Source organism: Anomaloglossus baeobatrachus, chromosome 3 (assembly GCF_048569485.1).
Source record: "Anomaloglossus baeobatrachus isolate aAnoBae1 chromosome 3, aAnoBae1.hap1, whole genome shotgun sequence".
NCBI classification, from domain to species: domain Eukaryota; kingdom Metazoa; phylum Chordata; class Amphibia; order Anura; family Aromobatidae; genus Anomaloglossus; species Anomaloglossus baeobatrachus.
Genome location: NC_134355.1, coordinates 327,214,409 through 327,232,557, shown reverse-complemented (window position 1 = coordinate 327,232,557; position 18,149 = coordinate 327,214,409). Strand labels below are relative to the sequence as shown.

The following is an 18,149-nucleotide window of genomic DNA, read 5'->3' as shown; positions in this document are numbered from 1 at the left end:
AGAGCGATGTCACACGGCAGGCGGCCAATCAAAGCGGAGGGGCGGAGATGAGCGGGATGTAAACATCCCGCTCACCTTCTTCATTCCGTATAGCCGGCGGTGGCAGGTAAGGCGATGTTCCTCGCTCCTGCGGCTTCACACACAGCGATGTGTGCTGCCGTAGGAACAACATATTTAATTAATGTAATTTTGAAAAAGTCGGAGCCTACACCGATGATACGATAATGACGCTTTTGTGCTCGTTAATCGTATCATCTAGGATTTACACACTACGATGTCGAAAGTGACGCTGGATGTGCGTCACTTTCGATTTGACCCCGGCGACATCGCACGTGCGATGTTGCAACGTGCAAAGCCACCCTAAAGTATTAACCAGTTGGGCTGCAAAGCAGAGATTTCACATATTGTTCTCCAAAAGCAAGAAATGTGAATATTTCTGCAACGGAGTGACACAGTTTAAAAAGTAACAGGCTATGTGCCCACGGGACAATGTACCCGCGGATTTTGCAGCGGAAAACCTGCGGATTTATCTGGATTTTCTAGATAAATCCGCAGGTTTTAGCAAGTACAGACACTCCCCATGTTATCCTATGGGATATGGGGAGTGTCTGTGTCCATGCTGCGGTATGTGCGGCTGCGGAATATGCTGCTGATGTCCCACAGCCGCACGTCACTGCATGTCAATTATTCCTGCGGAAATAGCTGCGGATGTCCCGCCTCTACACTATGGAGATAGAGGCCGGGACTTCCGCAGGTAAGTCGCACGAATGTCCACAGGTTTACCGCAGATATTTTGCTGGAATCCCGCAGCAATGGATAGCTGCGGATTCTGGGGAGCTGCTGCGGGAAACCTGCAGACGTACCTGCGGATATATCCACGGGTACATTGTCCCGTGGGCACATAGCCATAGAGTGGCAGAGGCAGGGGCACTCAGGGATTTTTACAAAGCATTTAACTCAGATTTTGGAGCAAACGACAGGTTCTCTTTAACATACTTACCTACATGACAGAATGGGGCTTTTGTATGGTTCCCTGACCCTACACTTACATCATGAGAGATAATATGAGGTGATCTCTGTATGCTTTGGGTTAATGGGCCTTGTTCAGAGTCCCTATCTTGGTTTTTACAGTGGAGCTGACTGTGTGATACACCTCCTGTCCCATACCATCATTGTCATGTCCTGTTATGTCAGTTACTGGAAACTATGCAGATCAGGCTAGTGATGCAATACATTGAATAGCTTGTCTGGTTTGGAAACCAGATTTTTAAATACCCTATCAGTGCATATTTAGGAAAACCTTGCTCTACTTTTCTGAAAAGTAGGCCTATGTAGAAATAGAATGTCAGAATTTGAGAGCTGCACTTTATGTGACCTTATAATTAAGGTTTTCTATAACTTCTCTATATTCCCAGGCTGAATCTGCATATGTTGATAAATGTATGGTATGCTTTATGGGGGAAGAGATCATGCTTAATCCTATTGTGTTAACTATCTGAAAGTGTAGTGTAACAAAAAGTTGTTTTGCCCTTAACAACCAAAGTAACTGTCACTCATTCTGAAGTAGTAGTTAAAATGTTTAGTTTTTTGGCTTTTTTTTTTACATCATTTGCATTTCTTATTTTTATTAGTTGTAAGAAATTATCCCAGTGGGGTTAATTCTATGTACAAACTAATTGTTCCCCTCAAAAAAGCATAAAAAAATAAAATAAATTCCCTTCCCAAGTTTTGCTCAGACATAGAACATTACTTGTAATGGTGCTTCATGTGCAACATAATACTGAGGATTCTCTAAAAACTTCTTTCTTGCTTCAGGATTGGAGCAGTAGTAAGTCTTCTCTCTGTAAATTGCTGCATAATCCACTTGTCCTGGGTAAAGTATACGGTTATCTTTTAACGCTACTGGGCAGAAGTGCTTAGAGTCTCCGAAATGTTTCTTTCTTTCATTTGTAACATCCTCATCCTAAAAAAGGAAAATGGGCTGGTTTTATAGTGATAAAAACTATAAGAAATACACATAAGAAATACTCCTGTTACTGACTATAAGAATGCCTTGAAATTTATTAATGCTTCTGATTAGAGAGTAGATAGGGAGGTTACCAACAAAAGGGAACAATGAAACAATAGTAACCTACAATATCACTTCTCTAACATATCATTAGCTAAATTGTTTAAAGAGTGTCTGAAACGTGATTTGCTTCTGTAAATGGCCATATTTCAGGATGAAGGACTGAGAGCGAGGGTGCAAAATTCACAATGCTACACTGTAATTTATTACTGATCCCTTTCCAAACAGAAGCAATCCAACAGCAAGAAATTAGACATGTTGCTAATAATGGAGATGTTTGATTGAAAGAAACCTGATGCGTGATTTTTTTTAAAGAATAAATACAGCTTAAAGCGCTGCTGACAAGAGCACACAACAGTATAAATGCAGCATAGCAGGGTGAGAAATCAAGATGTCCCATGGAAGTTATTGGCCAAGGCGCCTGTGATACATGCACAATTGTATGACAGGACAAGGTCATGGATCAAGGCTGCAGAAGTTGTATGATTAGCCCTTTCAGCTTGAATAGCAAACTGCGACTGTGAAGAATCTAAGATTTATTCAGCGGACACCTACTTCTTCTCCCTCCTCCACTTCTTCTTCTTCATGATCCTCTTCTTCCTCTTCGGCTTCCAGCTCTGCCTGTATGTCTTCTGCTTCGTCATCTAAGTCCTGGGATGTTATTTCCCATCCCTGATATTGAAATGGCCCTGTAATAACACCATAATTATCTTAATATATAAATATACCATATACTGAAAACTGGAGAGATTAGTTTCCAATCTGTTTCTGTGGGCAGTAACAGAATGGAGATACTGAGCCCAACACCCAGTCAGCACTCGCAAAGTCATTCCTCCTTAAACGCCTGCATACTTGTGCCATAATGTTCACAGCGTACATCCCCCTCCTTTACATAGAGTTTTTCGTTTTCATATTACACCTCCCCATCCTTTACTTAAAATGATAGTCAGTTTTATGTTACACCTCCCATTCTTTATATGCAATTGTGTTTTTGTTTAGTTTTCCACATGCATTTTTTCATGCAACACTTACCACCATAATGTTTGAACAGTAACAACTAACAACCATTATCACCTATAAACAGGATAAGTGATAAACAGATGATGGGGGAAGGGGCACTGCTTTAATCCAGACCAATCCCAAATCTCTACAGAGCCCTGGCTGAACGAAATAGCAGTCAAGCATCTGCATCTCCGCTCTATTCCGCTTTATAGTACTGCCAAATCCCCTAGAATAGAGATGGGTGCTAACTTTCAAACCCCAATCCTCCCTGGGCAAGTAAGAGACACACCTAGCTGTTCAAATGATATAAAAGAAATATGCTGGGGAACAAAAAGGGCAATAAGGTCTTATCCGATGGAGAAGGGCATAAAGATGTAGGGACGTGCTTATATGCCCCACAACAAAGAATGAAAAGCAATTATCAGCTGCTATAGTCAACAGATTAAAAAAAGAGATATTCCAGACTGAAATAGGTTGACTTTTTGCACTGCTGAAAAAGATCCCAAATAATTCAGAGGAGACGAGATGGATTATTGCGATTTATTGCCAACACGTTTTAAAGGGATCTGACTTCTTGATCAGGAGAAATCACATGCTCTTCAGCAGAGCAGAAAGTCCACCTATTTCCTTCTAGCATAAAATACAACACGATGCATCAGAAAGGTACAGCTATCTTTGCTCAATTTTCAAATTCTGATGCTCAAGCTGCCATTGTCACCATTTTAAGTGGTGCAGAGGAGTCAAGATGGGCAGTGTGATCTGCCATGCACTGTGTGATTGTGTCCTACAATGTTCTATATATCTTCAGTAGCTCTTCTGTGGGATTGGACTAAATGGCTAGTTTTTGATCCCCACATTTATCAATGAGCGTTAGTACCCATGACCCTGAGTGTCCCTGACTGTCCTTTCTTGGACCACTTTTGGTAAGTACCATCCTCTCCAAACAAGAAACACTACAGGCCCTTTATGTGATGCTCTGACCCAGTCATCTAAACGTCAGTTTTTGAACCTGTTAATTCCAGCTTCTAATTGTGGAATGACGTATAATAAATATATATACACACACACACACACACACACACACACACACACACACACACACACACAGTACTCATATGGAAGAAGTCCAATGACTGCAAAAATTCAGTTTTCAGATTTATCTTCCCTAGTTAACAGACTCACTTTCCATAGATGTCACTGCCTCTTGTAGAAGTGTTTCTGGGGATTTATCAGCTACCTCCAGTAAAGTGACATTGACTAAGGTTGTGTCAGCAAACACTGGTTCCAACAATTGCCACTCTTCACTAAATGTGTTTAACAGCTGCTTCAATGGTTCCATCTCTGGCACATCTGGATATCCTCCCTCAGGAACTTCAGGTAATATAATTTCTGTGAAGCAACATCATACCTCATAGTTAATATGCAGCAAACAGCATGAATGCCACAAACAAAGCCAGAGTACTGAGGCACTTAGCTACTTAAATCTCCCCTTATAAGTCAGAACCTAAAGGCCCAGTCACACACAACGACTTACCAGCGATCCCGAAAACGATACGACCTTATAAGGATCGCTGGTAAGTTGCTGGGAGGTCGCTGGAGAGATGTCACACAGTCAGACCTTACCACCCACGCAGTAACAATCAGCGACCTGTTTAATGATCTCGGTGGGCGTTGGGACCGTGTTAGGAGGTCGTTGGTAGGTGTCAAACACAGCGATACGTCCTGCCCAGCAGGACATCACCTTTGAAGAAAATGGTCTGGACCATTCGCCAACGACTAGAGATCTCACAGCAGGGGCCTGATCGCTGGTAGGTGTCATACATAACAAGATCGCTAGCGAGATCGTTGCTGCGTCACAGAAATGGTGACTCAGCAACGATCTCGTTAGCAATCTCGTTCTGTGTGACGGGACCTTAAGTCTCTGAACAAGAGCTAAACTGTTAGGTCATAGGTTTTGTCTGCAGAATGGAGTCACACCTAAAGGTTGTCTGTTGTGACTTTGATATTGATGGCTTTGTTGCAATACTACTCCACTAATCCACTACCAAATACTCAGAGGAGCTGAGCTTGGTAAACAATAAATGGGACACACAAGCACACGGTCCATTAAATCAGCTGATTGTCAGACCCTCACTAAACTGGAAATCACTGATGGTCTATTCTAAGGAGAGGCCAACAATTTCAAAATCCTAAAATATACCTTTAGGCCTCTTTCACACGTACGTGCCTCCGGTACGTGTTTGGTCAGTTTCCGCACGTACCGGAGACACGTACACACGTAGACCTAGGTATTCCAATAGATTTGGATACACATATGTATTTACGCACGGAACGCGTGTCCGTTCCGTACATACGTGTGTCCGTGTGTTTCTCACACTCACATGTCCGTTTTCTCTCCGGCATCACGGGTGTCACACGGAACGCAAATGGCTCACACGGAACACAAATGGACCACATGGATGTGTTCCGTGTGACACGCACTGGAGAAAAGACATTTGTCTGCGAGAAAAAAACCCAAAACTTTACTCACTTTCTCCAGCCCTCCTGTCTCTGCCGCTACTGTAACTTGCTGCCGACCGCCGCTCATTATGCTCATTGAATATTCACTTCACTGCGGCCGGAAGCTGAAGCAGCGGGGAGTCGGCAGGACCGGAGACCGAAGAGCAGCACCATGGATAGCGACGGCAGGGACAGATGAGCAGAAAGTTTCCATTCTCCGTGTGTTATCACGGATAACACACGGAGAACACACGTGTGCCATAAACATGGCTCACGGAGGGCAAAACGCACCTGACACATCCGTGAAAAACGTGCGTGGTTTTTCACGGACGTGTGAAAGAGGCCTTAAAGTTAACCAGTAGACATTTGGAGGGGTTTTTCACCCCTTTGATGTTGATCATCAATATCAGATTATTGGGGTCCATACTTAGCACTCCTATTGATCAGTTGTTTGCAGCAGTAGAGCAGTAGAAGCGAGATGCAATCCGCTTTATCACATTGTTTTGTTTTGTGGTTGCTGTAGATCAGATCCTATTATTTGAATAGGAGCATATTACCAGTAACCAGCACTGGTTCCAATAAATGTGATGGAGTAATAGTGTTTCGCCCTGTACATTATTTACTTCCGGACACTACTGTCATACACAGCTGATCAGAGAGTGGGCTGGAGTTGGATCCCCACTGATCTGATATTGGTGACCTATCCCTATGGTTAAAATGGTGGAAAGCCTCTTTAACTAGAAATAAAGTTCTTGGAAGGTCATAATGCTGTCTGCAGGGATCTAGCTGGTGTATGGATTATCTCTGATTAATTAGCTATCTATAAGTGGCACTAAGAGTTTTCTTCCTTTTAAAAAACAACTATCATTATAAAAAAAATACAATAAAGCAAATCTGTAACAAACACAGCACACACAAACAAAGCCTTATAGGACAGGCTTATTTAACAACTAAAGGTAGATGTGCCTTTTATTATCTTTGATAGGCTATGTTCATGTAATCAGAAAGAAAAAATCTTAAATCTAGCATCCTGCACCACACCTTACTAATACAGTAATTAATGATGATTGTAAAGTGTACAGTATATGAAGTAACCTTGTTCTGGCTCCGGCTGCTCCATGTGTGACTGTTTTTGGGACTCTACTATATTGGCTGTCAATAATTGCTCTGGTGAAGCAGTGTCTAGAAAATGAACGTGATCAGCACCCACTGCACCTTCCTCCTCTGCATCTGCCAGATAAAGACATGTAAGTGTAGCATGGATATGGAAACCCAATATGGTCTTTGGAAGGATACTCCTTTCTGATGTAGACAGTAGCCATATTCTGATCACATTACATTATGGTCGACAAAGCAAATGTTATAATATATGGTGTTGAGTACAATTATAATGAAAACAGTATATAGTAAGGAATCAAGAACATACAGTATAAGCCAGCAGAAGGCAACAAGTTGTATATAATAGTGCAATCTATTCTGTGCCTGAAGGATACTGATTATTGAATATTATGATGACTACAAATATTAGACTAATGCTGACTGCCTATCGTGTATTAGGGCCTAATAATTCTTCCCTGACAGATCTGTCACGATTCCTCCTGTGAGTCTTGAACGCAATAGGTGAGTGTTTGCTGCACTTTAGATTCTGCGTTTGATGAGCAGTCGGTATGCTGATTGACAGCTCAGTTGTCCAATCTAGTGCAGGGGCATACTGAGCTGTTGATGTGTTCAGTGACATCTCAGCCATCCAATCTGAGACTGGGAGGTCCTGGGTTTTCCAAGTGTGCCCTGTTCGGTTTCATTGCCCAGCTATTTAGATGAGCAGTCAATCTCAGTCTTCTGCTCAGTTGTGCTTATTGGCCTCTTGCATCTGTGTTCTGGGAATTGATCTTTTGATGCCTGACCATTGACTTTGTTTGATCATCCTTTTGCCTCATCCCTCTGCTCTGATCCACTACCCTTTAGGTATATTGACTCCGGTCCGTGACATGACTACACCTCTGGCGATTCCCTTAATCTTGTCTTGATCTCCTGGTAAGTGTATTGTGAGGGGGTTGGGGCCTTTCCGCCCTGTATATCATAGCGTGAACTTTTTACGTTTTACATAAACTTAACCCGAAAGTCAAATACATCTCACATTTTGTGAGTAGGGTATGCATATGTCTGTGTGTGTGTGTGTGTGTGTGTGTAATGGTGTATTGTGTTGTGAGGACATGTATGGATAGAATAGTTTGAGTGTACAATCATATTCGGATGTTTAGAACATATTTATTAAATCTGTAAAATCTCTTTCATATCTGCCTAAGGATTCAATCAGAAGTCTGTGTTGCACATCCGTTTTTTTTTCAAGGATGAATGCACTCATTATAGTCTATGGTGCTATTCACAAGCCTGTATTCTTCCAAAGTTTTGTTGGATCACACTCGGACCGGTCGTGTGAATGTGGTCTCAGAGAAAATCACTGACATCTAAATGAGCACTAATTTTTACCTTATGTGATTCACCAAACTATGTCTACTACCTATACATGAAGCAATGGCTTACATTACAGTATACATTGCATACTATAGCATTATTTTAATACTCATTACTAAATTTGAACATGATTCAGCATCTTTATTGTACTATAGGTAGATGACGTACCTTTTTGCATTTCTTTTGCATCATCTGTTTGCTTTTGCATCTCTTCTAGCTTTTTCTTTTCTTCTAACCTTATGGCCTCCTGTTGTTCTTTTCTGAAAATATATCATTACTGCTTTCTGCATAATGACATTTAAATAACTCAGATTTTTTTTTGGGGGGGGCAAGGATTTTTTTTTCCTTTGTATCACAATCTGTATTAAAAGTAAAAATGAGAAATCTTGCAATTTTCACCCTGGCCATTGGAGCTATTCTAGACTTTTACTTCCTGTTTTTTGTTTTTTTCCGTAATCCTGTCTCTGATGATAAGAAGACTGCTGAAAACTTTTCTTGAAAAAAGTATGAACGCTCTACGCTCTACCCCAGCATATCAGACTCTCACCTACCGTGGAAAACTTCAAGAGGAACCTGAAGACCCATCTCTTCCGACAGGCCTACAACCTACAATAACCCTCAGTCCAGTACAACACTGCGCAACCAGCTCTGTCCTCACCTATTGTAACATCACCCATTCCCTGTAGACTGTGAGCCCTCGCGGGCAGGGTCCTCTCTCCTCCTGTACCAGTCTGTTTTTCTATTGTTAATTATTCTTATACTTTTTTTATGTATACCTTTTTCACTTGTAAAGCGCCATGGAATAAATGGCTCTATAATAATAAATAATAATATCTTATTTCTTAAAAAAGATTGTGATTCCAGTGCCTTTTCACTTACTGGGCTTCTTGCTGTAGTTCTGATAAAACATTGTTTTATCTGATAAAGCTATTCTAGACATCTCATTGATGAACCCCTACTATGTAGTCCTAAAAATTCATGTGCCAACAAATGATGGGCAGCTTTCTGCCTATGCACAGTGTAGGCAGATAGCTGTCACAAAAATGTCAATGACTACCACAAGACAAAAAAAACGCAAATGATGCATAAGACTTTTAGGGTGCATCCACAAAAGTTGTATAGACTGCAGATTTAACAGTGGAAAATCCTCAGAAAATTTTCAACAGAAAAATTAGCATCACATGGATTTTGCTGCGTATCCAATGGAGCGCAGATTTCCCCCTTTGCAATGTAGGTGAAAATCTACAATAGGAGGCCAGGTACACATTGTGTTTCAGCCACATGTCAATGGCACTATTGGGGCTAATGTCTAATGACTAGTGGTGAGCGAGCTTACTGCTAGTTACTTGAATGAGCATCAGAGTTTAAAAAAATCTTGAGATTCCCATTGACCTCTATGGTACTTGAGTCGCACTCAAGAACCTTAAGGCTATGTGCGCACTTTGCTTTTTTACCTGCTTTTCCACTGCTTTTTCAACTGCAGCGTTTTAATGTCAAAATGCTTGCGTTCTGCTTTTCAAGCAAAGTCAATGGGACATTGAGCTTTCTTGTGCGCACTTTGCTGTTCAAAATGCTGCGTTTAATTTGCATAAATTTGGGCAAAAACTCAGCATTCAAAGAAGCAGCATGTCAATTGTTTTTGCCATTTTGGCTGCGTTTTCCATCCATTCAATTTAATACAAAACTGCAGCGTTTCTAAAAGCACCGGAAAAGCACTAAAAACTCATGAAAACCGCAAGGTGCGCATAGGCTACTCTCTTTGCGTTTTACATGCATTTTTAAAGCCAAAAGCATTGTCCTTTCTGCCAGAGGATGCTTTTTGAACTGCAACTACCTCAATGCAGTTTGAGCAGAGGCTAGCATGCTTACTCATCACTATTAACCCATTATCTACCAATGTCATTTTTTGGGACGCCTAATCTTTTGCTTCTAGCAACTAAGATTTTATAATTAGGTCCAATTTTTTGTCTTGTGTTTGTAAAATGAATGTTTTCAAAACAGGAAATCATGTCATTGTCATTTTTAATTGAATATTCTTCCACCCAGAGAGCTTTCAAAACATCTATTTTCGAATTTTTTTCAAACTTTTTTCAAAATTTGGCAAATTATGCTTCTGATTCATTAGGACCCAAATCATTAAAAATCTGTCATTAAAAAAAAATAAATAAATAAATGAAAATTGCTAATTTGGCAAGTAATGGGTTAAAGACCTGAAAGCGGAATTTGGATGGAAATTCTGATGTGTTGTGTGGCCTCTGTTTCAGTAGACCTTCCTGAGATGGGCACAAAAGCATGCTCTAGATGGTTTTGTGATTACCTCAAAAAGGTGCACACTGGTGAAAACGGAGTTTAGACATTGCACAAAGTGACTATATCTGCCTCATTAAAGTGAATGGTTATATAAGGCTGGAAACACACCTATGCGAGTTAAATCGGTCCGACTGGGCTGAAAAAAACTCGGCTGATTGTAGTTCACCTTAGGTCCGAGTGCAACGCTAGTGCGATGCTTTTTCTGAATAAATTATTGATTTTGCTCGCGTGTGTGACGCGTGTGTGTCACGTTTGCGATGCTAGTTTCCTGCAACATCTTAACTAGATAAAAGTGATTACACATGTGTCAGTTAATTTACCTTTGGGAATGTGATGTCACATTCATCTGTTGAATATTTAATGAGCATAGTTCCTGCCACACTCGCAAATATGAACGCTGGTGCGCGTGTGTGATCCTTCTTTTAATCCCCTTCCATAGGAAATCATTGTGAAAAATGGTTCGAGAAACTCGCAAAAAAGCAGCATGCTGCGATTTTTTTTCTCAGTACGATTTGGACTGAGAAAAAAATCGCAGATGAGAGCTGAATCATTCACTAACATGTGTCCGATTCCAATGCGAGATTTTCTCGCATTGCTCTACTGTGAGAAATTCGCAAGTGAGAAGCAGCCCTAAGGGGTTAAGCCCGATTCCCGTTCTTCATGGCTTCAGAAGGAAACCCCAAAGGAGACACTGGCCCAAACACAATGTGAACAAAGCCTTTGTTGACAGGCTGAAGATACCAAACCTGTAACAGCCTCATATGGCACAATAAAAAGGTTATTACAACTGTTGCCAAATACCTTGCCTCCTCTTCTTCCTGCATTTGTCTTGCTCTTTCCTTCTGAAGCCTTTGTAATATATTATTGTTAATATCCTGTTCATTTAGGTGGTAAAGTCTATTGAGCAAATACTTTCCTAAAACAAAGAATATCAGAAGGCTGAATTACAAATAATATCACATTGTTTCGGCCCAGATTTATCATTGCCTTTTTTTTAAGTTATTTTGCTTTTTTTTTGTCTTGCAGTATTAGTTGCCATTTTTGGTGCCAAATTCATCAAAATTGTGGACGTGATTCATGAATTTGCAGACAAATCAAAAATGGACTTTTTCTTATCTTGACCTACTTGTGACTTTTGATGCCAAAACTTGCAAACACTACATCAAAAATTCCCTTTTGGAAATACACCAGGGAAGGACTGGAGTGAAATTGCACCAAATTTTGGGACTTTTTAAAAAGTCGCAATTGATAAATATGATCGAAAACATCTGGAATTGATTGACTCCACAAACAAAACAGAAAACAATCAAACCAGAGAGCACATATAAAATAGGCTTCAAAAGGCGAAGATAAAAATGTATTGAGTTCAAACAAAAAGAAGGTACAAAGCTAAACAAAAAACAAAAGGTAATGATGAATTGGTGTCTGTGCTGAAATGATACAGAACAGGGCCAGAGAATGAATCAACGTCAATTAAGACCATTAGGCTAGTGTCACGTTACTCTTATCTGTGAAAATCGGTCCGAATATGCTAACAACACTCTGGGAACCAGTGGTTTCACCCGCATAATTAAGGGACTGCACAGGGAAAATGTGGAAAGAAAACAGCGGATAATGGCTACTGCAATATAACGTTGCAGAATGACTGCTGTGTGTGAACACAGCCTAAAAGTGATGTGATAAGTAAATTATACATCATGCCATAAGATCCTTTAACTCTACTTCATGTAGAGTTCTTTTGGTTTCTATTAGCCGTTATACACCAAGATATATTACAGCTGTGGATATGTGCAAACCACATTGCCTTGAGTATAATCTCTAAGGCTATGTGCGCACATTGTATAGTGTACATGCTGAAAAATCTACAGCGATTTGGCAGTGCATGTGCGCTTCAAATCGCTGCAGAAACACTGTGTACTGGATGCAGTGTGTCTGCAGAATAGATGCTGATATCATGCGCTCTGGATGCTGCCTCTACCATAGACAGAGTGGGAGCAGCATCCAAAGCGCACGGAATAATTGATATGTTGCTTTTTTGAGCGCAGCGATTTGGATCAAAACTTCAGCATGCAAATCACTGCGCTCTCAAATGCAACGTGCAGATGGATTATGCACAATCCTCAAAGATTGTGCTGGGGACACAGGACGCATGCGTTTACATTGCAGTGCAATATGCAGCGTAAATGCATGAAATTACGCAACGTGCGCACATAGCCTTAGGCTGGCTTCATATTCTGCGGAACCGTCCCTAGTGAAAACCATAGGGAAAACCATTTCTTTATTCTTCTCTCCTAAAGAATTGCTGATGATGTACTTCTACAATGATTAAAGCACCTTCAATATTTTTATTCTGCTGGTCAGGGCCGGCGTCAACACCCGGCATACCCGGGCAAATGCCGGGGCCCTGGAGAGCCGGGGGGGCCCACTTGGCCTCGTCAGTTCTGGTGCACCTTGGCCGGGGCCCACTCTCCTTAGTTCTGCGGCCCCCGGGCCGAGTTCCGGGGACCACAGTCCTCGGCAGGAATCTGCGGTGCCGTCCCTTTAAGGCGCGCAGACTTCCTGATTTGAACTTCATCTGTGGGCGGAGCTACCGACCGGCATCCTGCTCAGTCCCACAGATGAAGGAGGCACAGTGCCAGCCAGCGACCCCAAGCACAGCGTGTCCCTCCGGCGCTGTGTGGGCCCCCTCTCCTCCATGACCTGAACGTTATGTGCCCTCCCCACCCCCAATTTATGCCCCCCCGGAGCCGCGTGCATGGGCCCCCGGAGCCGCGCGTGTCTGTCTGTCTGTCTGTATGTAGCAGAGCTATGTGTGTATGTATATAGCAGAGCTATGTGTGTATGTAACAGAGCTATGTATGTAGCAGAGCTATGTGTGTATGTATGTAGCAGGGCTATGTGTGTATGTATGTAGCAGAGCTATGTGTGTATGTATGTAGCAGAGCTATGTGTGTATGTATGTAGCAGAGCTATGTGTGTATGTCTGTAGCAGAGCTATGTGTGTATGTATGTAGCAGAGCTATGTGTGTATGTATGTAGCAGAGCTATGTGTGTATGTATGTAGCAGAGCTATGTGTGTATGTATGTGGCAGAGCTATGTGTGTATGTAGCAGAGCTATGTGTGTATGTATGTAGCAGAGATATGTGTGTATGTAGCAGAGATATGTGTGTATGTAGCAGAGCTATGTGTGTATGTAGCAGAGCTATGTGTGTATGTATATAGCAGAGCTATGTGTGTATATAGCAGAGCTATGTGTGTATGTAGCAGAGCTATGTGTGTATGTATGTAGCAGCGCTGTGTCTGTATGTATGTATCCAGCAGAGCTGTGTGTGTGTGTGCATGTATGATGTGTATCTATGTATGTCAGTGTATATAACTGTATAGATGTGTCAGTTCTATATGTATTTTTGTGAGTTTGTCTTTAAATATGTATATGTATGTGTATGTGTACATATGTGTGTGTCTGCGTGTGGATGGGGCCCACTGGGACTCTGCCGCCCGGGGCCCACAAAAACCTGGAGCCGGCCCTGCTGCTGGTAAACATGGTGTAAAGGCCTAAATAATAAATACAGTAACTTCAAGAATTACTGTCTCTAATAAATAGACTAAAACAGACACCATGGATTTAATATGTACCATTTACCACAATTATATTTCCAGATTCACGACAAAGCAACAATCTGGGTAATAATTACCATTTTCTGCAGGATTTTTTAAACAAATGACAGTGTCTGGAAAAAGTCCCTTTTCTGACAAAGGTATCCAAAAATTTGGTGAATTAGGGAAATTATCTAAAACCCATCCTCCAACAGCGCAGGCATCAGGAGATAGTTCTTTATTTTCTTCATTGTACTGTACAATTAAAAATAAAGTAAAATATATGAAAAACACATTCATTAATTTTCTTTTTTTTGCCCCACTATGGGACTACAAGCTAAGATAATAGTAGTATTACTTAAGGCCATATAATAGTATTACTTCAGGCCTCTATAAATATTACAATAATAAAAGGCTGAACCCACCGATATCGGTAGGCTTGGCTGATAGTTTAATGTATAAGGGCTTGCCAACTCTCCCTTCACCGAAAATGTTCATTGAGATAAGGATCCGGCATATCTGATCTCGGATTAGCCTTGTTTTCTTGCTGAGATAGCCACCTGAGGATTTCTTGTCAAGAACTCAGAAGTGGTCAACCCCTAACACCATGTTCATGCATTCAGTAGTTGGTCAGAATTTCACCTCGGTATTTGTAAACCAAAATCAGGAGTAGACCAATGAGAGGAAATGTGCAGCATTTTTCACCCACTCTTGGTTTTGGCCTACAGATATTGATATAAAATGCTGACCAAATAAAGAACGTGTGGAACATTGTCTTAGGGTCCTGTTACATGGGCAGAAGATCAGCCCATAAAATGCATTGATTGTCACCATAGCGTCTCAATTAGCGCTCATTACACTTCAACTTCTTTGTAGCAATGATGGGCAAACTATCTAGGGTGGTTGCTCTCATACAGTTTACATATCTCTGGCTACAAATCCCAATGTACAGGAGGCTGTCAACCAACAATAGTTTGGGGGCCTGCATAATAGATGCCATCAGTTGACAACAAGCATGTGCTCCCGGGTCGGCTGAATACTGTCAAGCTTATACAGGTAATAACTGCTAATCAACCTTCCAATGAATGTTCATTTGGTTAGTCATCAGTGTGTGTAAAAATTACCTTATTAATAGGTAATAGTGTTAATACTTAGTATTCTAAAATATAGCTTACACATTCACATTACAGTTTTTGTTATCTGAGTCTAGACAACATCGTTACCCATACAAATCAATTGGCCTATTTTCACATTTGACTTTTAAACATATCCATATAATGGCGCCCCACCACCATGCGGAGCTGCCGCCCCACCACAGTGCAGAGCTACCGCCCAACCTACACCCCACCTACTGTCTCCTCCCCAAAATCCTATAGAATGTAAGCCCGCAAGGGTAGGGCCCTCTTCCCTCTGTACTAGTCTGTCTACTGTAACCTGTATGTGTTCTGTATGTAACCCCCTTCTCATGTACAGCACCATGGAATTAATGGTGCTCTATAAATAAATAATAATAATAATATAATCAATCTGAAAAACTTGGCTCTGTTAAAAACGGATGGCACACAGCATGGCCTAATAGAAATAAGTTACCCTTTACCTCTGTAATAGCTTTTTCCAGTGCATCGATATAAACATTTGAATGTAGTGTTACTGTGGTGTCTTGTACTAGTCTCATAGCTTCCTCTACCATTTGTCGGACTTCGGGATGATCAGCAGTAACTTCTTCTGTTTGGTCTACAATTGTAAAAAAAAGGTAAAATCGGAGCTCCAATTTTGGATAGGTATCCCTCACTTAAAACTAAAGACTTCAAAGACATTTGATGTAAAATTTTTACATAAATATCCTTATTAAGGTCAGTCCCTTTATGTACAATTAGCGGTTGACAAAAAAACAAAAATGATATTCTGATGGATGTTGGTTTTCAAAGAACTCAACAAACTCCTATCAATAAGTGATAAAGGGCTTCCCTTTTAACCAGAAAAAGTGAGAAAGAGAGGGCTTTATTTACAAAAACATTTGCTTTCTCAGCTGCTTCATTGAGGGATACAGGTTGTACACTGCTGCCATCAGGTGGCTGACAATAAGAATTGGAACCTAAGAAAAAAAAGTTGGTTTCTCCTCAGTAGGGTTCATCTGCCTACAGGGAACCAAGCTATTAAGTTTAAAGTAATTGAGAAGGTAGACGGGGGTCTGGAGCTGCCAAATTTCTTCAAAATGAAATACTTTAGGATAACAAAGAGGGATGAGCCACTCTGTTTTCCCAACCCAAAGCAGTTCAAAATTCACCACTGCACACTCTTAATATCAGATGCAAAGTGAAATATCTTAATGGATGCAGGTATACAAGAGAAAAACGACAAATAGCATTAATGTTTCGACCAGTATGGTATATTCACAAATAGTCGCTGCAGGTACCTCTTATTTTGATGCACAGCCAAGATAAGCGCACGGATGGGGAATGCAGGCTGTAGCCGTATGCTTTATCTGTGCTGGGTATCCTAATAAGGGGGGACCCTAAGCCAATTTATTTATTTTCATACCACGATAGTGACCCACAGACAGTGTCTGTAATCGCAAACAGTCGGACGTTTTAACACATGCTGGGGGTGCGCCTGACTGCAACCAATCACAGATGCCAGGACTGCCGGTGGGAGGGAAAAGCAGTGAATATGGATGAGCAATAATGAGCAACCCCGGAAAAAGAGTAAGCGGGTGCGGGAGCAGTGACAGCTGCGCCAGAGACTCGGTAAGTATAACGCGCCTGCTTGATTTTTATTTTTCCTTTTTTTTTTTATTTCCCGACTTGCTGGACCCTGATCATTAGCCGGAGTTCCCTGTGAACTCCAGGCCTGTGTCTGGCACTCGGATACTTATGAAACCACACGCATCCGGACATTTACAGTCCGGGTCTGCCCATCAATAATCATGATGCCTTGTGGTGTTTGTGTATATTGACAAAAAAAAAATCTACTTCCCTTACTGCTTTTCTCCCTAACTGAATAGCTTGGTTGACAGTAGGTGGGTGTAACCTGCTGGGGAAGAGCTGCTATATTTTCTGAGGTTGCAATCTTTTTTTTTAGTCAAATATTTTTATTAAGATTTTTCAAAAATAACATCATTTACAAAACCAAAAGGGTAAGCAGTTCTAGAGCTCTAGAGAAAATGTGAAATATTAATAAGAAACCAGGTACTGTCATTATAAAGGTGCTGTTAATAAATTAACTGAATAGGTCAAACAAATATCAAATCCAAGACGGAGTAAATATTTCTGTTTATTAAAATAGACCTAATCTATATCTTAGTAGCTCTCTAGATGCAAGGTCTTAGTCATAGATCCATAGTGCCCATATTTGTTCAAATTTAGAAATAAAATTTATTTTTAAATAAATTTTATTTTGCAGATTATTAACCAGTTAACGTTGCTTATAAATTCTGGGACTGTAGGTATCTGATCTGCTATCCAATATTGTGCCATTAGTTTTCTGAATAGCATTCTGTGTTTTAAATACTTTTTATTAAAGAAATTTCATGACAAGTAATCAAAACAAAACAGAACAAACAATAACATTAAACACAATACTCAGTACATAGAAATATAATTAGACATTAATGTTGCAAGTGAGTAAACCGTCCTATCTAAAGGGATAAGGGATAAAGGGATAGAGTAGGGAGGTAGGGAAGGGAAGTCGGAAAGAGCACATTTATTGGGGAGAAGGGGAAAAGGTGGGAAGGGATAAGATTCAGCGTAAAACTTTGTAATAATTCAAGATTATATACATAAGTAACATAAGATGCTGAACATAAAAAAGGCACTTTCCAGTAATGCAAAAAGTCTCAATTTTTCAAGAACAATGAAATGTAAATCAGACACTCCGCATAGACCAGAGGCGCATTTTTTATCGTGTGAAGAAAATAAGTTATTATAAGTTGCATGGCACTGTTCAAGTTTATTACATAGAGTAACTTTGTCAATCACCCCAGTGATTGGAGACAAAACCTGTTTCCAGTATGATGCAATTAGATTTTTTGCAACTACACATACAGTATGTGAATTATAATTGGTCTAAATATTGGGTCGCTGTGCTCCATATGGCGTAAGATCAATAGAGATGTGAGTTATATGATTTATCAGTGCGGATATTCCTGACCAAAGGCTCTTTAATTTTGAGCAGCTCCAAAAGGTATGAAGGAGATTT

The 18,149-nt window shown here is 40.7% G+C and overlaps 1 protein-coding gene across 4 annotated transcripts in view; it reads right to left on the bottom strand.

Moving 5' to 3' along the window:
* AK9 (adenylate kinase 9) overlaps positions 1-18,149 on the bottom strand; it is a 212,329-nt gene that overhangs the window by 69,177 nt on the left and 125,003 nt on the right. For 2 of the 4 annotated variants that reach the window (XM_075340057.1, XM_075340060.1), the window contains exons 16-23: positions 15,550-15,686; positions 14,051-14,207; positions 11,156-11,270; positions 8,213-8,304; positions 6,665-6,799; positions 4,253-4,459; positions 2,624-2,757; positions 1,751-1,963 (exon numbers count right to left, since the gene is read on the bottom strand). In XM_075340057.1, coding sequence (XP_075196172.1) covers positions 1,751-1,963; positions 2,624-2,757; positions 4,253-4,459; positions 6,665-6,799; positions 8,213-8,304; positions 11,156-11,270; positions 14,051-14,207; positions 15,550-15,686 — 1,190 coding nt within the window. The remainder of the gene's footprint in view (positions 1-1,750; positions 1,964-2,623; positions 2,758-4,252; positions 4,460-6,664; positions 6,800-8,212; positions 8,305-11,155; positions 11,271-14,050; positions 14,208-15,549; positions 15,687-18,149) is intronic. The other 2 variants (XM_075340058.1, XM_075340059.1) reach the window with 2 other exon arrangements.